Raw genomic sequence first — 23,792 nt, 5'->3', positions numbered from 1 at the left:
GAAAGACGTCGATGGAGGTACAGTCAAGTCAATTTCGGTGCGGGGCGGGGATATGCAGCTGAAATGTGAGGCGTCCATAGCAAGACCAATAGAATTGCAGGAAGATTTACTTACGTTCAGTAATAAGGAGTCTGAAGGATTCGAGAGTGACAATTTTTAACGAGCTTTCTCTACAGTAGAATCTAGCCATGGTGGATAGAAGGCATCCCCATTCCTAGATCTTGTGTCCAGGAATCTCCGTACAATAGGACTACTCATTGAACAAAGATCCGTTGATCGTCGCCTATAACCATCCTGATGCGGCTCTGCCCGGTAATTCCCTTTTGACTGGTACTGAGAATCTAGGGCAGCGTGGGCGAAGCCCTAAAAGAAATCAATGGTACCACTATAGTGCTCAGCTGGTCTTAGCCATAACATCAAGCCACAACCTTCACAATACAGCAGAACCTAGCTATAATGAACAAAAGGCCACCACACGCTAGATCTTGTATCGAGAAGTTTCACATGATAGCCAGGTTCTACTGTATATATATCCAAGTCGATATTCAATATCTTGAGTCCATGTTGTGGGGTTCTCAATCAATAACAATATTTACAACTCTATTCTGAAACCATACAAGATGGTAGTCCTCAACGGGGTTGGTTCTAATACTCCGGACAAGGCTTCAGGCATTGTATCCCCGCAATCCTATGTACAGAGTACGTTCTCCGGTACGTACGGTTCAATCTTCTACATACGTAGTAACTACGGAGTAAGGTTTAGAGTATCATGAGTCGGGAGAATTTTTCCCAGACATGTGTTCCTCTAGAAGCAATAACACTGTTTATATACCCTTATACAGCATAGTCTGTCTCCATTATGGCCGCCTGACGCCAAGCCCCCATGCCGTCGCTCTAGCCCTAATTCCATCCGTCGTAGCCAAGAAATGCTCGTAGTAAGTAAATTCTACCCCTGAAACCCCCAAAATCTAAAACTCGCGATTGGCTACCAGTGCACAATAACACCTGAAGAAACGACCCCATCTATGCCGAATACGGCAGTAATCGACACTGTCGGCTTTGCATTCAATTTTGGGCCGTGGGAAATCTCCGCGTGAGATTAGATCACTTCCCCTAGTCTCAAAGGTTAATATTAAGGTCTCCCGGTCCGATCCCGTGCCAACCCTGGACGGCTTGCATGCTTTTTCGTTGTGCCTAGGTATGTATGTAGTTGGTTTATGTCTGGTATGTACATACGAAGTAAGATGATAAGACTGACTCAAAAGTGAATGCGTCCGCTGAGATACTTCGTGAAGATTTTTTGAAATATTCACGTGGATGCGAAGGGGTACGTAAGTTAGTCGGCTCATTAGGGTTCAATTGATCCCGACTCCGTCAAGACTTTGGTCCCCGCGTTCACAATCCAGACGGCGAACCATCGATCCACCATACCACAGCGCAATATAGACCTATGAACGCCGTTCGTTATCTGGTAACCTAGGTCTAAGTATAAACTATAGACAGTTTAGTCCCCAAACCCGTGGACCGCTACTCTGTTGGCTACACGTAAACTTACCTTAGGGTCAGCACTAGTGCCAGTCCAAGTGGGCATTCGCATCCACTTTCGCCTACTTTGCCTCTATCAAATGACAGACACCGCCGATCTGACAAAAATTTCCCCTTTTCTAGCTTTAGCAATCCTTTAGCAGCGGTTTAGCAACGGGCTTAGTACGTACTGACAAGTTACTCCGGACAATGAATGGAATTTGCGGCCGCCATGTTAACCTTATTGTTCTGTCTTATAGGCGTGCTGGAGTCTGGATGTTGAAGACTCCCCGACAATATGAGGGGGCGTACAGAGTCTTGTTTCTTTTTCCTCGGCTGATCTTTTCTTCTCCGAGTTTCTGATCTTCCTTTTTAACCTCCGATCCGCGCTTTTACATGCATGCATGAGTGAATCATAGAGTAACTTTACATCAAAACTCCGTACTCCCATCTCATCCGTTCCATCGATCAGATCTGTCAAATCCATACCGCTGGGACTGGTCACGACAGAACAGACAGACTACATGCACTCCTGAAAGAAACAGACATGGCCGACGAGGTCTCCGTCGGCGCCACCCAGGGCATAATCTGGGCCTTTGTGGCAGTCAGCACCATATTCACCGGCGCGAGGCTGTATACCCGAAGCAAGATTGTGAATAAGATTGGATTGGATGATTATCTGATGGCTTTTTCTTTGGTACTTCCCGATCCATTCTTTTGGGCGCTTGCAGATGCTGATTTGTATTGGAGTTCTGCTGCTTCCTCTTCGCCATCCTAGTCACAGTCTCAATCCACTGGGGCATGGGCCAACACAGCACCCTGCTCAGTGAAGAACAAGAACGCAACGCATTACTATACAGCACCATCTCCTTCACTCCGGGGATATTTTCGTTCACAGTGCCGAAACTGGGTGTTACCGCTTTGCTAATTCGGATATTGAATCCAACCCGGCGATTTACGATTTTTCTTTGGGTGCTGGTCGGATCGATGAGTTTGATTATTTTCGGCTGTGTGTTTATCTTGTTTGCGCAGTGTTCGCCGACGAGAGCGGTTTGGACGCCAGCGATACATGATCTGCCGGGTGTAAGGTGCTGGGATCCGAGTGTGCTGGCTTATTATTCTATTGGGGCAGGAGGTATACATTGCCATCCGTTGATAATGAGAGAGGATGATGACTGATTGAGGGTATAGCACTGTCGGCATTCCTAGACCTGTTCCTAGCAATATATCCAGCGACGGTACTACATAGGTTACAGATGAATCGGAAGAAGAAACTCGGCTTGATGCTTATTCTTGGAATGGGTATTTTGTACGTCCTATCACCCACCCCATGGAAACATTTGGAAGGTCATGCTGATGATACCAGTGCATGCGCGGTGTCGATTTACAAAGCAACTCGTCTAACCGGTCTGGACGTTCTGACTGATTATACATGTACGTCCACCCATTGTCTTATCTCAATGACTCCGTACTGACAGCTTCTGATAGATACATCCCTTGACGTCTTCCTATGGACGAGGTACACCTCCTCCCCTCCCCTGCCCTTTCTATCCCCAATCTAACATCCCCCCAGCATCGAAGGAAACACGATTATAATAGCAGCCTGCATCCCCACTGTCGCGCCCCTTCTCGAAACCATTTTTGGAAATAACATCTTCCGCGGCCGCTCAGCCGAGCGATCCTCCGACTACCGCAAAAAGGGGCGACAATTTTTGGCCCAACACAACAGAGAAAACGATAGTAAAGGTCCCATTGTACCGCCCGCAGCAGTGGTCAGGGACAGCGCAACACAACACCGCAGTCGACAAGGCTCCTTCCAACACTTCGATCGGAAGAGCCGCATGTCTTCAACCTTAATCAGCAAAAGCAGTCGCGATTCCCACATCAACAAGAAACAACAACTCTCCCCAACATCACCCTCATACTCAAACCTGCCCAGCAAAAGCATGAACTCCAAAACAGACGTCGAATCCCAAACCAGCATCCTCGACTCCGATGACGACGACGACGACGACCACAACAACCACCACCACCACAACAACCATTTCGAAGAAGACGAGGACGAGATAGAAATGTCCCACATATCCCGACACGACTCATTTACAATCCGCTACGAGACCGTGACACCAGACCCCACAAATCCGCGCAATGAGCACAATGTAATCGAAGGCGGGACAACCGATAGACACGGACGGCCATTGTCGATTTGGAGGAGGAGTTTTTCAAAGTATGGGTATCCGGGGCTGAGTGGATATCAGCATCACCACCACCATACCAACAACCATGAGCGGAATAATAGTAGTGGTGATGAGGGTGGGAATAAGCCTGGTTCATGACATGTAGATATGAATATAATAATAAACTGAATATAAATGACGTGGTTCAAATTGTTTGTTCATTATAGAAAACAGAGATTGGTAAGTTAAAACATGTACACCCAGTCAATAATTCAGTCATCAAAACATAATTCATACATCGATATCCACCCATACATTCAATCCGAACGCCAACACCATGCAATCCATCTAAATACCAAATAAACAAGCCGTAAATGCAATTAAACCACCAATGCCAGACTCAATGATCCACACCAGACAAACAAGAAAGAAAAAGAAAAATATTAGATAGTTCGAGCCTGATGCAACTCAAAATCAGGCATGTAATCAAACCACTCCGTCTCAGGGTTGTATTTATACACCTTGAAATCAACGCCATATGGTTTGGGTTCTAGCATATACAATACACCCAGTGGGACATCGAGACCGGCGACGTGATCCCTATCCAACCCTAAAAAGTATGCGAGCAAGACACGTGCGACGGAGCGGTGCGTAACCAGTAGAACATGGTCGGTTGTGCGCTCGACTTCGACTATGACTGTTCGCAGACGATTGATGACGTCCAGATACCCTTCTCCACCTGGACCGGGGTATCGATATTGAAGTTTCTGTTTCCGACGACTTTCGTATTCCTCTGGGTACTGGGTTTTTATTTCCTCGTATGTCAGACCTTCCATCTTGCCGGCATATAATTCGTCCAACATTCGCATCTGCTTAATATCGTAATCGTCGTCGTTGAAATACGATGTAGTCTGAATAGCGCGTTTCATCATTGAAGACCATACACAGAAATTGCGCAGTTTAGTGCTCTGTGTTCCGTACGATGGGTTTGGTGGTGTACTGTCACCAGGGTGAGGTGGGAAATGGCTGGTCATGGCTTTCTGCGTTTGATATGCTTCCCATTTCTGACGTTGGTAGTCGATGAATTTGGCGAGTGCTTTGCCGTATTTGTGGCCGTTTTCACTCAGCTCCGAGTCGCCGCCGATACGGCCTAGTTGGTTGTCGATACTTTCGCCGTGGCGGGTGATCCAGATTTGGCGGGGGGAAAGGTTGAAATTAAGTAAGTAGTAAACAACTTGTGAGGATAAGAAACCGTTTGTTTGGTGTGCGACGATTTTTCGGCCGACGTCTATCATTTGTACGTATGGCATGTCGTTTAGTTCTTCGTATTCGCCCAGAGGGACGTAGGATTTTTCGTAGAGAGCCACTCGCTTCCTGAAGTCTTCGAGCGCTTTGCTGGGATCCTGAGTTCGGTAATCTGGGCCAGACAGTTTCAGTCGCATATTCGATTCCAGCAACACAGGATCGACACAGCGGCTTTCAAGGAATAGCACGCCCAACTCCGGACCGGCTCGTCGACGGATGTGGTCCATGATCGTCTTGCGACGCTCAAGTGTGCTGTTTGTTGCATCCAGAATACCGATACTACCACCCTGATCAAGAATATAATCCAGCAATTCATCCAATGTGGCCAGCGCAACCTGTTCGCGGAGTTGGACTGCTTCGCGGTTTCGAGGGTCGAAGAAAGCGGCAGACTGGTCGATAGATTCGCGCTTCGGTTCAACATTTGCATCGACAGCCAAGCTCTCTCTTGGTGACAGCAGCGTTGGTCCCGGAGCGTCGACGGGTTGACCATTGACCAGGATTTCAGCAGGCGGTGAAATCGACAGAGGCGGCGGTGGGGGTGCATCAGCCTTTTCAGGCAGCGAAGGAGGCGACGCGGCAAACGTGACTGCAGTCACACTCATCCGACGCACAGATTCGACGAGTTGTTGATCAATCGAGCTAGTCGTCCTAGCCCTGACGTGCATCATTGACGGGTCCTGACCACCCGTGCCAGCTACGATGCGCCGTCGCTCTCCAACATTGAAGATGCGCGTGTCATGTTGCAGCCAATTCAAGTACCGGGCCAGCTTCTTTGTGATGTAACTTTTGCCTCGAGCCGGCAAGCCGACCATGACAATAATCAGCTTGGAACCGAGATCGCGTTCAGGAATGCGTCCATCGGGCGAGACTTTGGATCGGGTGAGGCCTGGGATGTCGAGGGTTGTGGCGCGGGGTTTGGGAGTTGTGGCGGTGGACGAGGTGGGTGTTTGTAATTGCGCGCGTCTATATTGTCAGTAAGATGACTTGCAAGGTGATGTGATGCGATGTGATCAATAGCCATGTTTTGATGTTCAAGTATGCGTGTGTAACAAGCGCGGGGCAGAAAAATCTTAAAATCTTCAACGCGACATCATCTCGCATTGCCGATCACAGATAAGATAACACAAACATTCAACACAAAATATAAAAAAACAACATGACTCTTAAAACAACACAACCTCGGATATGTATGACTTACATCTGCGGAGAACTCGGCGCGGTAGAAATCGGAGTGTCAGACAGGGCCATCCCGACTCCGTCCTTGGACAGGCGGCGCTGAGAGGTCAATTGCACAGGCTTGTGGGCTTCCGTATGCAGCTCGTTCCCTAGCGCGCGTCCGATCACGGTTTTGGGGGGATTATAAGTAGAGCGCGGGATGCTGGTTGGTATGTCGCTGGGTATCCCGGTTGGAGATATTCTCTTTGCAATATTCGGCTTGAGGGGGCAGCTAGATGTGGGCGACGAGGAAGACGACGACGGCTGTGAGGTTTGCGACGGCGACGGCGACGGCGGAGTTTGATGGGGGGATGGAGGGGTTGGTGGCGGCGACGAGGAAGTAACGTCCATTTTGTGAGAGATAGCTGACGATGGATATAATAACTTATATACTGCTTCAGTGAAGGCCCCTCAGCCAGCGAAAAGGCTGGCACCAAGCACGCAGGCGGCGCGACTAGTCTCAGTGGGTCCCGAGTAGCTTCCAGGCAGAGAGAAGAGTCAAGAACAACGTGATAGCGGAGGCAGTGACAGCCAGGCGACTGATTAATCGATAGAAAGATCAGGTGAAGAAGAAACTGGATTGTCTGATGTGTCTGTCTGTTGTAGATAGAGGAGTCGACTGAGGTTGAGGATGACTCGAGTAGTCGAGTGATCAGCCAGCCAGTCAAGACGTCAAGCAGCGGCGGGCGCGTCACCACTTTCTTGCCTTGCTTTCGGTCTTGTTGCCGCTAAGCTAATTTTCTCGCTATGTATTCAGCAGGAGGACAGAGTAGTAGCCTCACAGGACGTTCGGACCTCCGCCGGACTGGTTCACTCCGTTAATGAATTGTCGAAAATGAGGCGCTTGTCGCTTTATACTCTGTCGTTGTACTACTACTACAGAGTAAACATGTAGTAGTAGTATAGTTACCACTGGATCGACTCGGGCACCGGATTTATGGTCCCGTTCGTTCTTGTCAGCAAAGTATGTGGTGTACCGAGTACACGGTGGAACAGGACGCCGTGTGCAGTGTAGAGTACAGTCTGATATGAAAGACAAAAGAAATCGTTGAAATTAAGTTAATGGCAGATTGTCGCGACAGATCAACTATTTGGGGTGGTGGTAGTCGATGAAGTCAGTGATTATTACATATGTAATGTTTCTTGTCGTCAGTGTGGACCGTTCCCGTCTGGATTATACAATAATACTACCTCCGCTAAGTTACCCCTCAACACCTTCTGTACTATGATATATGCATAGTTGGTACATAACATAGTTCGTACGGTCTTTGCTTTATTTGAAAAGACACCAATGGAAAAAGAAATTTGCTCAGATCTGATGTACTGCTGATACGAATAGAATAACAAAGTCTACAAAAAAACTCCGAGCACTCCGTCGTTGACTCGTTCGCTGTCACTCTCGGGGACGATCTCGATCTCCGCTGGGGCCAGAATACTTTGATTCTAGCTCAGAGTCAAGACGGGTGTCAACCTCAAATTCACATTTTCGATGCATTTGTCTCCCAAACGTGGCGCATATGATATCAACCGAATAACCTCCCTTCCTCATAACATGGGGCTTGGCGACTGGTAAAGACCATGCCAAATCATTTATATACACCACAAAATGGAAAATTCTCCCTTGCAGCTTGATGTAGACACGGAGTATCGCGCTCCGTGCCCATGTCCGTTAAATCCAATATCACGATCTGTAAGCGATTGATGGCTGTCAAACACATCCTCAGATAAGAGTCTGAAAGGGAGCAAGAATATCTCGGACACCGATGCTTGGCCAGCGACTTGGCAGACAGATTCCTCCCTTTCTTTCAATGTTTTTCGAGCATGCCAAGATCTTGTACGACATTCCGCCACGAATAGTCTCACGGTTCGCGACGATCGACCAGGACCCAACGTAGCCAGCCGGCAAGCCAGGGAGGCACACATGTCGGAATGGCTTGGCTGTCCTTCCTTCCACCGGGGCTGACTGAATATTGGGAATTTGTGGTTTCCGCCCTGCTTGGCGGTGAGGAAAGGGTATTGCGAGCTGAAAGAGGTCGTAGAAAGTCTTGGCTCGTACGTTGCTTTTTTGCAGTGCAGTCGCAGAGGCGTCCTCGGAACGATAGCCCAGTACTCTGTAGAGACCGTATCAATCCGCCTTTCTCTTTGAATCTCTCTTCGAGTAGTGAAAAAAAGAAAATGTCACCCCTCCGAAAATCAAATGGTTGCTCGCAGTGATTACAGCTTGAGCGTCAACCCGATCAAACTGCCATACGCCGCAACACTCAACGCCGTCAAAAACACAACCGCATTCCCACTTGTCCTGAACTTGCGTCGGCGGAGTCCATCCTCTCCAATTTCAGAAAAGAACTGCCGATTTCCCTGCTGCCTTCGAAAAGCACTGATTATCAACACGCCCGTACCATAGACCGCGAATAATGCCCCGATACCGTAAAACTCTGCTGTAAAGACTTTCAGAACAATAAGCGCAAAGGAGAAGGAGGATAGGGCGGTGCGGATGTAGGCGCCTTCGAAGGTGCGTTGGGCGGCACGCACTTCGACCATTTCATCGGAGGTGAGGACGGCGGAGCGAGCGCGGTGTAGGCGCAGGCGATAGCGGTCTGCTGCATGTCTCTGTATACAATTAAATCGGCGGTTCAATTAAAAACTCAGAGTCAATACAAACCTCGAACATGATTGTTGATTTATTTCTGTCTTGATTGAATCGTGAGTGATGTTGAGATTTTGAAGACAAGTTCCGAGGGAATGTCATGTTTGGCTTTGGCGGCATCCCATCATATGACGCACTAAGACTATTCCGACCGTCATCTCGACCCTGTCCATATCAACCAAAAGTATTATTCCATGTGCACTTTACGAATATAGGACTAGTTACAACCTTTGCACCGCTCTACTCACGACCTAAAAAATCGATCGCCCGTTCTTGGCCAACCTGCCCTTGAAAGCTGGGCGGTTCCCTGCACCCACCAAGTGGAGCAATGTCGGGAATGGCTTCGATTCGAAAACAAGAGTGGGATTGGTTTGAGAGGCATCAAAACTCAAATTCTGATGTCGAGAAGGAGACGGTCGGTTGGAGACGGGGTATCAGGTTTTGAGCTTGCGCAGGATGCCCTAACGGGAAGGAGAGTTACAGTTGGTGATTACCGGTAGTGGGGATATGAAGGGGAGTTAGCTATAATGTATATAATGTATGAATGTCAATTCATGATATCTGTGGAGCAATTGCTCTCTCCAGTATGTACAGTTGTATCCTATGCTCGCACGCCCTAGATGCAAGATATATAACAAGCAGATTAATGCAAAACGCGATTCACCCTCTTCTCTAGTTAGGTCATGTCAGAGAATAACCAGTAACCAAAACGCCATGTTGTGTAAATGATTTCAACCCGCCCCCCATGCCAAAAAAAAAAAAATCAAGACAAAACAGAAAGATAGTATGTATGAATCGATCAAACGCCGCCATAATCGTTGGTACGATTGGTGTTGTCACCAAGTAGAGACTGTGTCTCTCCAGAATTGCTGCGGAGGTACTTGTTCAATTCTCCAGATGGAATCCATCCTCTCATCCATCCGCTCACGCGTCGCCATTGTTTGTGGCCTGGATCTTCTGGGTCGTCCACCGTCACAAGTGGCTCGTCACCTTGATCACCATAGATCAAGAACTGTACACCCATGAATGCATCCAAACTCAAAACGCCAGCTGCACCCAGGAAAAACGGTGTTGCGAGGGCGACCCATTCAGCACGATTGTTGCCGCCTGCATCGGCCCATCCGCCTCCGCCGTAGGGTGGGTAGTCGTACCATGCATTGGGGTTTGTGAGGAGCGATGCAGAGTAGAAGAAATTCCCGGTAAAGGCAGCCATGAATAATAAAGGCGAAAGACCGGAGGTGCTTTTGCGAACATAATTCTTATACAATTGTGGAAGTCGTGAGCCGAGATATAGAATGGTAGATATCCATGATAGAATTCGGCCAATTGTTTCAATGTCCATGTTGTGGGGATCCATGATAGAGTCGAAGATTGAAGGCAGCTGAGAGGGAGAAGGAGACACAGCGGTTGACGGGGTTGCAGAGGTTGGAGATGCATTTGCTAGCACAGCACACAACATGGATGTCATGAGAACGGTTCTCGGCGACACTCCTAGAGGCATACTTCCGGAAGGAAAACCGGTGCCACGTACACGGCGATTCTCAAACTTTTCCGAGTAGGAAGGTGAGTAAAAGCGAGGAGGAGAGTTTGCGTTTGATTTGAACAAGCCCACATCCTTTGGTTCGGAAGGGCGCATTATTTGCGTCGGGTTCATATTATCCGTGGGTCGGCTCCCATCTCCTACACGGATCCCATCAAAGATCGGGGCATGGTCTTCATTGAATGAGCCACCAACACTATCCTTTCCTTTGTCCGTCTTCTTCACATGAGTGTACCAATAATACTGAATGACGAGCACAACATCCACAAAAACGTAGTATGAAGCGATCGTCACTTGCCATGTCGCTTGACGTGTGAACAAGGCACCGACCAAGTTCGCAGTATCTCCCAGACACCATTCAACCAAGAAGAATGCAGACAGTCCGGCCGTCGATTGTAGTTTGTAATTCTTATAAATCTGGGGTAATTGCGCAAATAGCCACGAGACAATGCTCAGACAGCCGAGTATCGACGAGATTAGACCCAATTCATTGGAAATGCATATATGTAACGTAGACGAGAGAAACGCTAAGAAATCGGACGAGGGTTCACAGTGATGTGGGAGCGAGTATGCAGTGAGTGGAGAACCATCCATCTCCGCGGGTTAGGTTAGGCTCTAGGTTGTTGGTAAACAGCCGTTCAATGTGCGAAGAGTTGACGATTTTGGAGTATAATCGATGGCTCAGATATTTGACCGGAATGGAGTATATATACGTCAAGACAGATGCCAGCTGACTCTGAGTCAGGCTGATCTGTCCCAGTGGAGATAAGGGCGCGTGACTGCGTTATCGGACTCCAAGATGCACTAGGCAGATAACAGCGGAGTGCGGGTTAACCTTGAAATGTGGAGTCGATGACGAGCCGATCGATAGAGGTGGTGAGAATGCGATCGGCTGAGAGGAGTGAAGGGGGAGAGCTGGTATGTATTAGGGGAAAAGAAAAGAATGAAAAGGAGAAGGAGAGGGAGAAGGAGAAGAAGGAATGAAGGTAACTCGAACGAGTCAAGTGAGGCGATGTGTTGCATTGCGGGCATCGCCCCAATTAGGCAGGAGGGTCCTGATGCAGCCGCGATTTGCGATTTCTCACTGATAAGGATAAGCCGATAAGCCCATTCCGTGGTTGATTTGTCTGTTCCCTATCGGGTTAGCGCATCACGGTCACTGCCTCAGCCCGCTGCCTTATTTATCGCGGTCGTGATGTTTACGTTACTCAACAGATATAACACAATCAAAAGGAATCGATTTCTCTGGGTATCATTAACTGCATTATCACTACTATATCTCCCTCGCAAGCGCGATTACAACAACGCTCATCAAGCACATTACTTTCCAAGACATATACTCCAATCGACATCCCGCGCTTTTGCCGCCGAGGATATCGAACGCGTCTCCAACACCCCCGAATCCCTTAGCTTCTGTATTTGATGACGACGTTGATGAAGTCTTCGCGCTTGTTGTGGTTGATGCGATGCTGCTCGTTGGTGAAGCAGTTGTCGTGCTGGAAAATGAAAGGGTCAAATTGGGGTCTGTGATTGACGTTGCTGTAGACGATGTCGTTGCTGATGACGAGGTTGAGGTAGCCGCACTCGTTGTCGTGCGAACGCTCGTCGCACTTGTACTGGTAGTGGTAGTGGTTGTTTTCATAGCAGTCGCGGTCGCAGTCGTCGAACCCGCCATTGTAACACTATTCCCACAGAGCGCAGAGACGCCAAATCCAGCCAAAAACTGGCCCAGTAGTGTATTACTGTTGACCCGAGCCTCAGCGCACGCGACCAGTACTTCCGCATTAATTATATTCACACCCGCGAGGCAATTCCGTGAGCAATCGTTGGAAACTGTGAAATCATGTCTGATGCAGCCGGGGATATCCTCTTGCCACACATTTTCACAGGAATCTGAGAACCCTTGTATTTGTTGGAATTGCGATAAACTGATCGACGCGACGTTGTGAGATAGTAGTAAAAGTATGAGCTGTAGAAATAGTATAGTCGTAGTTGTTTGCCGAACAATCATATTGTCTCCCTTCCTCCGCAAGTTGAATGGAATCATAAGAATCGTTCGTACTGGATTCGGTGAAATAATACAAAAAGACGGCGCCAGTCTATAAGAGAGAAAAAATAGTATAGTACTGCAATAGAAAGCGTTCTTGGCCGAAATGGGGGTAAGTTGGTCGGCTGCGACAGAGCGTGTCTGAGATGTCCGAATTAGGGCTTATAACGAGGATACCACGAGAATTCGGAACTCCGAAACAGCAAACCGTCACCAATTTAGCATCTATCGAGTGGATATGCCAATTACAGTGAGACTGATATCACTCAAATACCGAATGCAATAGTCGAGTATGAAACTTTGGAGACGCAATACTGCTGAAGATGGTGTGAGAGGTTTGCAATCGACCAGCGATTTGCAATAAGGAGTGGCTCGTCGTGGGCTGACACGTGATTGAGCGAAGTAATTTGTGAGGATAGGAAGTAGAAGTGAGAAATCAAAGAGAGAGAAGAAATCCTGTCCTGTAGTCAAGACCGGAATTTGGATGCTTTTGAGACTAGATATTATTCGTGTTTCAGATATCTGATGAGTCATGTGTATACCACCCATAGTGCGTATGTCAACGCCCTCCCGCCACAAGCCCTAAGTACGTACCTACTACGTAGTAGAAGCGCGGGAAGATCGAATGCCGTACAGTAACATGGGAACAAAAATGCTCGTACGATAAGCAAAATACTTAATCGATCGCGTATCGTTAAGTTAGGTGTATACTACTCCATATGTAATCATACCAATACATGGCTGGCGCTTACGATCGCAGAGCGTACCCCTAGTTCGCCTCAAAGGTAGCGTTAAATGGCACTCCTTGCGTCCGGCCTGTCTCACTATTCAGACCAAAAATACGGGAGTACGTAGTAACGTGAAGCACGAGCCAATGGTTTGTTCTGAAATAAAAAGAATAAATATAAACCTCCTGACGTCACGCCTAGCGTTCTTTTTTGAGACATCCAATGACGCAGGGTGGAAGGGGATGCTGGGGATCATCTTCAAACTTAGGGGCTTTTAAGCCGTGGCGAATCAGCCCGTTGCTCGAGGCGCCCTGGCTGAGTCGCGTTTTGTATCTGGCCTTGCCATGGGAGACACTAGGGATACATCTGTAGGCATTCAAATCGAATTCAATTACGTGGCTACAAGTGGCTATACTTTTTCACAAAAAGAATAAATTAGTCGCTGTATACCTAGTCCATACATCGTTGCCTAGGTAGGTACATATTGATATATTAGTTATTGATGCACGACTGGTTAGGGTTATCCCGCCAAAAGCCGTGACGCAGGGTTATTGGGACTACCTAGGTAACCTCTATATCCACTTCTTAATACTTGAACGTATGTATATCATGAATCGACTTATGAATTGATGGAATACCAATTGTATGCGGTTAGAAACAGAAAAGTTACGAAGATGCCTCGAGAACCATAGCCCCGAAACAGGTAAGCGTCAGCGTCCAAAAATCAAGCGACACACAGAAGGATATTTACCGAAGCTTCTTGCAAAATCATGTATGAACGGCTGTACGACACAGTGTTCTTCATGTGCATGCTTGCGCATGCATTTTTCTAGTACGTAGTTTGCATGATTATGAGCTTAAATCTTCAATCCCGAAACATCATGAATGAGGATTTACTCCAAACAGAAAACTACGTAAGTCACGCATGGAATTAACTATGTACTGATATCATCTTCTAATTCGATTCCTTTCACAACCTCGACCTCATTGCCATTATGCTCTGGATATGATCTTGTGGTGCCTCAACCCAACCTAAGTATGTAAAGTCTCAAAAGGAGCCTACTGTGAAACCGGAGACATTCACCCAAAACAACCACGATTTGATTAATTATCTAGCTAGTAATATTATATCCCGGCTTATTCGTGTACTTCTGGATACCTATTCAAGACTTCACACGACGATCATTCCTCGCTACCTCGCCATCCATGACTATGGCACGAACCGACTGTTAGGGCACGGCGGCACAAAAAAGTCCAAATCATCCGGATAGGTCGTACCATTCGGACTCGTAATCGTTAACCTATTCAACGCCGGCCCGTACCCATTTGCATAAATAAACGTGATCGGCAAATATTCGCCAGCCACCATCTCATAATCAAACGTATGCGGAAGGCCAGCCGGTTGAGTATAACTAACTCCGCCATCGGTGTTATTATTCTCATAGCTACTATACGCCTTTTCCCCACCCCAGAAGAAGAGCGCGTTGTCTTCACCCAGGTACGGGGCTAGGGTATAATTTCCGGTTTGTGTGGCATGGAGATAGCCCTGGAACACGACGGTCCATTGTGAGCAATCGGTTGCAGCGGCTTGACCTGGTAGTTGGCACAATATGGTCGAATAGCTTGGGTAATTCTCGGACTCGAAGTTGATCTGTTGAGTTGTGCCGTTGGTGTAGTAGCTGTAATTGCCGTTCCAGTCTGCGGTATCGTAGCCTCCGCCGCCGTAACCACAGGTTAGGCAGCCTTGGTCTCCGTCGGGGTAGAAGTAGTCGTTCAGATATTGGTAATAGTTTACACCTTTATCTTGAACATTAGTTTACCTATCTAATGGCTTTTGCGTTGTTGAAGTATCGCTTACCTCTATAGACACTTGGTGTGGGGAGGACCCATGTTTCGGTGACGGTCTGGACTATGGTAGGTGTGACAGTCGTTGTAGCGGTGCCGCTGGTGGTGATTGTCTCGGTATCGGTTCTGCAATTAAAGTCGCTTAGCCAGTGGTGAAGGTTTAAACATTATGCTTGAGAGACTTTACACTATTTCAAAAGAACCTATGACTTCTGTGCATGGGAATCCCGTGATTGTAGGTGGCACAATGGTCACTGGGCTACAACCTGTAATAGTTGCAGGAGCTACATCACGCTTTGCCAACGGTAATCCGGGAAATGGATACGGCCTGATGGTTGTTCCAGTAGGTAAGCAGTCAATAGCTGTAGGCGTATACCTTGTAACGGATACGGTGTCGATTGAGACCTATTACCGTCGTCAGCATTCATACATCGAGTAATGTAGACTTGAAAACCATAAGAGAGCCATGCTCACACTTGGTAAACCAGTCTTGGTGACTGTGGTAGTACCCTGTACCATATTAGTATAGATACCACATGTTCAGAGAGCTCAGCGTGCGTACCGTGGTCACTCTCTCAGTCCTAGTAACAGTATAGTCTCCAGACAGAGTAAACGTCGTAGTAGACTCGCAGAATGGCCATGGAAATGGCAGGTTCAACGCAGATGCAATGTCCACAGAGACAAGTACGGAGAATAATACGAACAAATACATGTTTGTGGTGAAAAGATTAATCTTCGTATGATGGAATGCTGGTTGCTTGCTCCAAGAAAATCACGACGATAGAGGACTTTCATGGCCCTTTATATATCTCTCTAGATTGCCTGCCTGCCAGAAAAAAGTCACACATTATTTCGAGGATATCACTACCATCGATTCTCGCATTCAAACTTCTGCCTGACAGTAGACGTGGCTGGCTGGTTTAATTATCATCCTTGTCATAATAATTTGAAGTCTGCCCCAATTCCTGCAGACTAAATTGCCTCAGTGCATTCAAGGGTCTCTAGATCGGATTCATAAACCTAGGCATCGAGACCCGGTTCGTTGTATTCAGCATGTACGTACGCTCAAGCCCGTGTTTTCATTGAATTCGATCACAACTGACTACCAGGATGCATCGACTGATTTTTGAGGTTTTGGTTTTACGAAGTGACAGATGTGATGGACAAATGCATTTGCATTAGATCTTCATAAATGTCATATACGCAAACCTGTAAGTCTAGTGCGGAGAGAACCATACCAGGATTAATGCCAATGGAAACAATTGCTTATTTCAAATACGAGCTTCCCCAAATTTGCCGAACAGGTGTTCGTCAAGAATCTGTCTAGCAGTGATAGTGACAGCTTCCGAGATCTACATACCGTGCTAACTAGTCTTGAAGGTGGCGGGCTGAGGCCTGTCAAGTAGTTATGATCAGCCATTAAGCATCATTTAGGATGCCGTCGAAATAAATAGTCCAGATGTCAAATTTGAAGTGAGCCAGTGGGATATGCTTGATCTACATTGTTGGCTGCGGGAATATCATGCAGTAATGCGTGCCTAATCATCTGACGTTTACCCCGGTCCGGGCTCTTTCTCATCTTTAATTTCGAGTTAATGTATCAAGGAAGCTTGGCCGAATAAAGCGAAACAATCAATCTTCCAAAAAGCGCGTTCTATCTACGGTGTGAATGTATGAACCTTCACATTTCTATCTACTGGTTCATACAGCATACTAGTTCATCGGGCATGAGCATGTTTTCTAAGTTATGTCATAAATTTACCAACTCACGTCAAGAGCTTCTTGCATTGTAAGCTGTGATGTCTCTGATGCTTATGACTTGGGCTTCGTTCTTTGTAGGGTTAACCCTAAACGCAACCCCAGAGATAAGTACCTGTAACTCATGAGACTGACTACAAGGGGATAGATCCTTGGCCTTGTCAAGTAATAGAGAATGTAAATGTTTTTTATTGAATGAAAACTTGTAGCCTTTTTATTATAAATATGCAAAAATCAACATGGGCAGCCATAGACAGCGTCGTGTGTTCAATCTGTAAATTGTAGCCAGTGTGGTACTTACACGACGAGGTATAGCAGGCTTAGCAAAACAACATAAGGTATCATTTTAATTGTGTTATGCGAATAAAACTAATAATCCTTGTCAGTAAGAGTCAACCTTGGAAGAGCAATACTTGACCTATTCGCTCACGTCGCGCTTCCACCAATATGCAGGGGGTGTAACTGTATGAGGCTGAGCTGTTGTCGGCGCTTACTGTGACGCAATTGAGATAGCCACCATTTTCCCTTGAGCATCTCCACAGATGTAAATATACACGCCGAAAACATTCTTTCATGCTTTCGCTTTGCACCTACTGAGTTGACACGGTTCGCCTTAATTCCGGTCATTCCACTTTAGAGCCATTATTACCTTCAGAGACGCTCTGACTGTTTATATGTTCGGTATAGTATACTGTACCATTTTATTATGGAAAGTGCTCCCCTCCTTCGACCCCAAAGCCGTGACGAATTCGAGATTGCTATCATCTGCTCTCTGCCCGTTGAGTGGAGTGCTGTTGAAGCTCTGTTAGAAGTTGACTACGAGGTGGGTGAGTTTTCATACAGGAAAAAACAGGGAGATCAAAATACATACACTACAGGATGGCTAGGCAACCAACATGTAGTGTTGGTATACATGCCGAGCATAGGCATCGTACCCGCGACCACTGCGGCTACTCAGCTTCGTTCGAGCTTTAAAAACATAAAAGTGGCCTTCCTTGTTGGTATCTGCGGAGGAGCACCCAGAACTCCTGCAGGAGAGGAGATTGTTCTTGGGGATGTTATTATTAGCGCCTCGGTAATTCAGGTAGACGTTGGCCAGAAGTACCCTCACCAGAAACAAGTGGAAGATCGCCTTGGCCGAGCAAGTCCAGAAATTCGGGCATTTGTTGGAAAGCTATCGGGATATCTCACCTCTACAAGGCTTAAGACAAAGACCCAGGCTTATTATTCTGAGATTTGCTCTCGCAAGAAGTTTTTGGATTCGGCATACCCGGGGCCTGAGAAAGATCAGCTACATCAGGCTGATTTTGTTCACAAACACTGGAAACAGGGGGTCTGCTCCATTTGCGACAAATGTAATGAACCCGATGATGAAGTGTGTGATGAGGCACTGGTGGCGTCTTGCACAGAATTAGGCTGTGATGGAACAAAATCGGTTGAACGTATCCGTCTTCGGCAGGCTATTGGGAAGGAGTTTTCTGAGAATCAGCCTTTGACTGCCGAAATACGAGAAGCAAGACAACCCTATATTCACTTTGGTCGAATGGCATGCAGTAATCAAGTGATAAAGAGTGGGCAGGATAGAGACCGAATCACTGCACATGAAGGAGTGATTGGCTTCGAGATGGAGAGCGCAGGAACGTGGGACTACGTCCCTACTATAGTAATCAAAAGCCTATGCGATTATGCTGACAGCCACAAGGACAGACTCTGGCAAGGATATGCGGCAACTACAGCGGCTGCTTGCACCAAGGCCGTGCTGGAGGAATGGAGGAATGTCGATAGACCAGTTCAAAATCCAGCCATTCAAGAGCATTCAGGTGCGTGGTCTTGATATTTTATGGATATAAATGGTACCCCAAATGAACTAATCTATATTTGCAGGCTCTAAAACAGTCACAAATCCTGTACACTGGACGGTGACTCGCCATCCTAACAGACTATTTACAGGGCGTGGAGATAATATTCGCGAGTTAGAAGACATTGTTCGCAATGCGGTCAAAATTTCTCCACTTAAAGACCAGTGCTGTATTGTCATATCTGGGGTGGGTGGCCAGGGCAAGAGTGAAATCTGCCTGCAACTGGTTAATCGTGTTCGTCAATTGTGAGTACAATGTCCATATCAAGTATTAACAATGCTAATAGACCAGACTTTGGGGAATATTTTGGGTCGATGTGAGCACTACAGCTTTGGTCCAGGCTGGCTTCTCGAGCATTGCGAACCGGCTTGAAATCCCCATGCAGACATGGGAGGATGTTCGGCAAGGTCTTGCGGATCGAAATGAGCCTTGGTTGTTAGTTTTAGATAACGCCGATAATCCTGAGGTGGACTACCAGCAATATTTCCCGACAAGCACATCAGGAATAGTGATTTTGACATCCCGTAACGTCGACTGTCAGCAATACGCCACGGCAAAGTGGATCAGTCTCGACGGATTACCACATGATGAAGCTTGCGAGCTGCTACTCCAGGCTGCTCGTGTGCCTTATCATAGGCACCAGGTGCTCAAAGACGATGCATCTATTGTTGTTGACCTGTTGGCATCTCACCCATTTGCACTCATCCAAGCTGGGTCTTACGTATCGCGCGGTCATTGCACACTGAAAGACTACGCTAAGGCATATAGCCAGCATCGGAAGCGATTGCTTACGTTTCGGTCATTTCAGACTCAGTCACGGCATCAAGATGTTTACACGATGTTTGGAGACTCGGTTGAAATGCTTCACTCTTCAAACATAGAATCAGCCAATGATGCACTGGACTTGTTGTCAGTCTTGGCCTTATGCGCACCAAAACCCCTTCCTATTACGTCGTTATTTGAAGCGGCATGGAACGGTATTGCCAAGAGTCTCGAAAATTCTAGCAACTATGACATGCTTTCGTTGACGCGATGGCATGTGTCCCATCTATCACCACTCGCTCAGGCAGGATGTTCTACATGGGATTCATTTCGGCTTGTTGAAGCAATTCATCAGCTTGAAATATTCTCATTTGTGTCTGTCGATTCTTCTGAAGGCTCCCTTGTCCTCTCTATGCACCCTCTGGCTCATGCCTGGGCCAGAGACCGTCTCAGTATGGAGCAAGAACATGCATCCTGGGTCGCGACAGGGTGCTTGTTCGGCTTCTCCGCCACAGACACCATATTCTGGCAGAGATACGGACAACAGCTTCAACCTCATTTGCAGAACTTGGTGGCATTGGAGATGAAAGCAATGTTCATGACTGACCCCCCGTTGATGATATGTTGTATCCTGTGGTCATGTGGGGGGCTGGTAGGAAGATTTGGGATAATGCATCGTTTATCATGCTAGTGGAATCATTATACCCGTATCTCGACTTGGGTGCTGCCATTGCCGACCAAGAGTTGGACAGATATTTACGAATATTACGCACGCAACACAGTGATTCCATTTCCAAAACAAGAGATCAGAACCATGCCTTAGCAAAAGTCGCTGACAAGCACGACGTTATCGCACAGACCACTAACGGAGTGCAGGCTTCCAAGGTTTCGAATGTATTACCCATGCTGAAGTAAGATGCAGTTAGCTAGACATGATGTTATTTTGTTCAAATTTATGTCGCCAAACACTAAAGTAACCTTGGAACATTTAATTAATCTAAACGCATAACTTCTATACATATTATACCTATGTAGTAGTCCCTAATGTAGATAGTCATCTTTCGAGTGCTCTAAGCTGAGCCTAAAACCAAAGTACAGATGGAGGTGATTGTCCTATAGAGTTGATTGATCCATTAGTACATATGCTGCGAACTAGGCTAGCGCTTACGATGTTAATATACGTTCCTATTCATATATTTGATAAGAAAAGTTTTCAATTTCACATAAGTATAAACGAATGGACACTAGGTACATCTACAACATCCACAACGCATCGTGTTGGGTACATTTTGATTGGACATCTCCAACCTAGCCCTCCTATTTTTGTCATAGCCCATTCCATTGGCGAAGGAAGAAGCAAATATTTACAAGCATTGAGAGTAGTAAGGGTTCACGACGGTGCAAGTGAATCCACTGGCACAGGCAGTAGGACCAGTCCATCCCTGGCCACCACACTGACCCCAGTGCGCAGCAACTCCAGTTCCAGTAGAAGTGCTGGCAGTAGAAGTAGAGGTCTTGGTGGTCGTGGAAGTAGAGCTCATGGAAGTAGAGGGTTTGGTGGTCGTGGTGGTAGTAGAGCCAGTGGTAGAACCAGTGCCACTGAAAGTAGAGTTGAAAGGACCAACCTTAATGTCAGAGTAGATGACATAGGAGCTACCGGATTGGGATTCAAGGGTCTTGGGGTCACCAGAGGTTGTAGCGCAGGAGCCACGAGCAGCGCCAGGGGTACCAGTTGCGTTTGTGGGGTAAGTGCTGTCGAGCCAGAGCATGTTGACATCGTAGTCGTCCCACAAGCTCATGACCAGAACCATACCAGCTGAGATACCAGCGCTCATCTTGGGCAAGCCGCCGTGGTTGGTGAAGGAAGCAGTCTCGCCAAAAGTGGAGATCTCAGCAGCACAGAAGTCAGAGTTGATGACATTTCCGCTGACTCCGGAGATCTTGGAAGAAGGCTGGGGGTGGACAACGCCGTTCTGGACGTAGTAACGTCTGATCTCGGAGAGGGTACCGGTGGAGGTGCCGTCGTTAGTGACAAATTGAGTAACAACGGTGAATGGCTTAGTGGTGTCGATGGTCTTGCCGGAGCCGTAGAAGTCAGTGACACCAAGACGGTAAGGGTTGAAGTCACATCCGTCGGGGTCGCAGGTACCGGCGTAACGATTGTTACTGTAGGTACCACCGCAGTTATCGCCAGTGCAAACAGTCAGACCGGGTGTATCGCAAGGGTGAGGAGTCAAGGCCTCTGAGAAGCTGTTTGCCTCCCATATATCAAGCTCCGAGCAGCAAGATCCGTGGTTGCCGATTCCAGTGTTGTTGTTCTTGCTGGAGGGCGCCCAGCCCTCAATGTTGGCCTGACCAGCGATGAATTTCAAATCACGAGGACATTGAGAGTCGCAGTATCCAACACCGTATTGAGCACCAGCCTTGTTGTTGGGGTACTTGGAGATACCACCGTCGGCATCCATGGTGACAAAGTAGAGGGCACCGTTCAAACCGCAAGGAAGGTTCGAAACGTCGACAGTGAAGGTGAACTCCTGGTTCAACAGGTCGAACATCTGGTAGTGTGTGTTATCGGCCATCAGGTAGGTACGAGATCCGACGTTGGAGCTGGTGACGAAGTTCAAGCGCAATGAATTGCCGGAGGTAGTGATACCGTACGTGCCCGAGTAGTCTGCACCATCTAGAGCGCAGTCTTGAGCGCAGCTGGCATCAGTATCACAGATGTTTGTATTCCAAGTGTTGCCAGTGTAGCAGTTGGTGCTAGAATTGACACTATGGACCCAACGCCAGTTGGCATCCAACACAATGGAGCCGGAGTTTGAGGTGCAGCTACCACCTGATTTGCAAGTAGACCAGGTCAAAGGGGGGTGGGTTTCAGTGGTTAAAGTACCAATCTGCTGAGCACCAGCTGTTGCGAGCAAAGAGCCCAAGATGATGGCGCTCTTGTACATTGTGAAAGAGTTCAAGGCAGACATTGTGTCGGTTGCTTCTGTTCGAGCTGACTATGACTGACTGTTGTGATTGATAATGTCTGATTCTTCAAGGGAAACTCCACCATTATATATTGTTAAACTTGAATCTCATAGCTAGCCAAGGATAGTGATAGTTAAGAGCAACCCCCTCATCTTTACAATTGATTTTATTCAAGATCGTGGTACCGCGGAATGTCGGGGCGTGATAGAAAGCGGATGTAGGCACAGCGTTACAGTGCTGGACGGTGTGGGTGGATTCCAATTTCACTCAGAATTGAACTTCAGCCTCTGCCCTCCAGAAGAAACTCATTAAACGAAATTACGGTATGTTTTAGCTCGGGCTAATCGTTTTAGCTCCTCAAAGTCCCTGGTCTATACGTCCATCTGCCGGAAGCTGCATCTCCAGTACATGCATTATGCAGGAGTCTCCCATACTGATTGCAGTCAATTTTCCCGGAAATGACACGACATGAACATTAACAGGGAATCAACATCCCCACGTGCTATCTTGAAACCATCGCGGAAGACATGAACATTGACCGACACTCTGTCCATCGTGAACTAGAAGCTTGCTCATCGGCTGACAATGGCCAAAGCTTGTTGAAAAGACCGAGATAAACCTACGAGATCCGAGTCTGCATGATTGCGGAGTATATTGAGAAAACTGGTTAATTTAAAATTGAGTTGTTCCCTCACTCTCCGCATCTCCGCGATTGATATTCAGTACAATGTGCGGGGTTTTGTCCAATTGGCTCGGCATCGGCAGATGAGAAGGAGGATGGGCGGCAATCTTCCAGTGACGAAGGTCAGTAAGATATGTAGTATACATTTTCAGACACCGGAAAATTAACACAATAGATGATGTAGCTTATCTATCCGGTTTAGTGTTCTATTGACTGGCCACAGGTTGACAGCGATGAAGATGCAATATTGCCGGAATTGGGAATAGCATCAACGCCCGCATTGTTCCGACACTCATAGTACAAATAGCCTAATAAGGTGAACCTTTCTATGACACGGGGTCTTTCGGCACTTGACGCCGACGGACTAGTTGGCCGTGCAATAGGATGTCCGCTATTGTAACAGGGATCGACATTAGGGTTAGGGCTCCCCTGCTAGACCATCACGTGCGTTGTGAAGCCCTAGGTATATAACCTGCTGGTAACCTTTATCCAGGAACGCACCTGTCAAGCTCTGTTACATTGATGGCAGCTTTCACGAGCTTTCAAGGTTTGGAGACAACTTCCCAACCATAAATACTTCAAGGTTGACAAAATATCTTCATCTTCTTTAACCAATTAATCTTCCTTCATTGGCAAAATGTACAAGACACTCTGAAAATCCGCAGTGCCTGTTGTGCGGTGCGCCAGACAGCAACCCCGTTTCGTCAACGCTCGCTTTCGGTCCACTCCA

At 47.2% G+C, this 23,792-nt stretch overlaps 8 protein-coding genes across 8 annotated transcripts; 2 read left to right on the top strand and 6 right to left on the bottom strand.

Annotated features, from left to right (window-relative positions):
• Positions 1-2,071: 2,071 nt before the first annotated feature.
• EYB26_006807 (uncharacterized protein) lies at positions 2,072-3,860 on the top strand (the record flags this gene model as incomplete). The annotated part of the gene is made up of 6 exons (XM_054266080.1): positions 2,072-2,221; positions 2,275-2,659; positions 2,716-2,833; positions 2,891-2,958; positions 3,013-3,043; positions 3,098-3,860. 6 exons carry the CDS (start codon positions 2,072-2,074, stop codon positions 3,858-3,860), a joined length of 1,515 nt encoding a protein of 504 aa, XP_054122055.1.
• A 284-nt stretch (positions 3,861-4,144) lies between these two features.
• Positions 4,145-6,572, bottom strand: EYB26_006806 (uncharacterized protein; the record flags this gene model as incomplete). Its single annotated transcript, XM_054266079.1, has 2 exons — positions 4,145-5,969; positions 6,205-6,572. The coding sequence occupies 2 exons, from the start codon at positions 6,570-6,572 to the stop codon at positions 4,145-4,147; spliced, it is 2,193 nt and encodes a 730-aa protein (XP_054122054.1).
• Positions 6,573-8,435: 1,863 nt separating this feature from the next.
• EYB26_006805 (uncharacterized protein) lies at positions 8,436-8,892 on the bottom strand (the record flags this gene model as incomplete). Its single annotated transcript, XM_054266078.1, has 2 exons — positions 8,436-8,831; positions 8,884-8,892. The coding sequence occupies 2 exons, from the start codon at positions 8,890-8,892 to the stop codon at positions 8,436-8,438; spliced, it is 405 nt and encodes a 134-aa protein (XP_054122053.1).
• A 775-nt stretch (positions 8,893-9,667) lies between these two features.
• EYB26_006804 (uncharacterized protein) lies at positions 9,668-11,002 on the bottom strand (the record flags this gene model as incomplete). The annotated part of the gene is made up of 1 exon (XM_054266077.1): positions 9,668-11,002. One exon carries the CDS (start codon positions 11,000-11,002, stop codon positions 9,668-9,670), a length of 1,335 nt encoding a protein of 444 aa, XP_054122052.1.
• A 679-nt stretch (positions 11,003-11,681) lies between these two features.
• EYB26_006803 (uncharacterized protein) lies at positions 11,682-12,419 on the bottom strand (the record flags this gene model as incomplete). Its single annotated transcript, XM_054266076.1, has 1 exon — positions 11,682-12,419. One exon carries the CDS (start codon positions 12,417-12,419, stop codon positions 11,682-11,684), a length of 738 nt encoding a protein of 245 aa, XP_054122051.1.
• Positions 12,420-14,393: 1,974 nt separating this feature from the next.
• EYB26_006802 (uncharacterized protein) lies at positions 14,394-15,740 on the bottom strand (the record flags this gene model as incomplete). The annotated part of the gene is made up of 5 exons (XM_054266075.1): positions 14,394-14,980; positions 15,042-15,154; positions 15,216-15,433; positions 15,503-15,538; positions 15,591-15,740. The coding sequence occupies 5 exons, from the start codon at positions 15,738-15,740 to the stop codon at positions 14,394-14,396; spliced, it is 1,104 nt and encodes a 367-aa protein (XP_054122050.1).
• A 1,752-nt stretch (positions 15,741-17,492) lies between these two features.
• EYB26_006801 (uncharacterized protein) lies at positions 17,493-20,322 on the top strand (the record flags this gene model as incomplete). Its single annotated transcript, XM_054266074.1, has 5 exons — positions 17,493-17,613; positions 17,674-18,606; positions 18,671-18,890; positions 18,937-20,033; positions 20,099-20,322. 5 exons carry the CDS (start codon positions 17,493-17,495, stop codon positions 20,320-20,322), a joined length of 2,595 nt encoding a protein of 864 aa, XP_054122049.1.
• A 449-nt stretch (positions 20,323-20,771) lies between these two features.
• On the bottom strand, positions 20,772-22,382 carry EYB26_006800 (uncharacterized protein; the record flags this gene model as incomplete). The annotated part of the gene is made up of 1 exon (XM_054266073.1): positions 20,772-22,382. The coding sequence occupies one exon, from the start codon at positions 22,380-22,382 to the stop codon at positions 20,772-20,774; it is 1,611 nt and encodes a 536-aa protein (XP_054122048.1).
• Between the last annotated feature and the right edge of the window lie 1,410 nt (positions 22,383-23,792).

Source organism: Talaromyces marneffei, chromosome 5, assembly GCF_009556855.1.
Source record: "Talaromyces marneffei chromosome 5, complete sequence".
Lineage (NCBI taxonomy): Eukaryota > Fungi > Ascomycota > Eurotiomycetes > Eurotiales > Trichocomaceae > Talaromyces > Talaromyces marneffei.
This window is presented reverse-complemented; position numbering and strand designations above follow the sequence as displayed.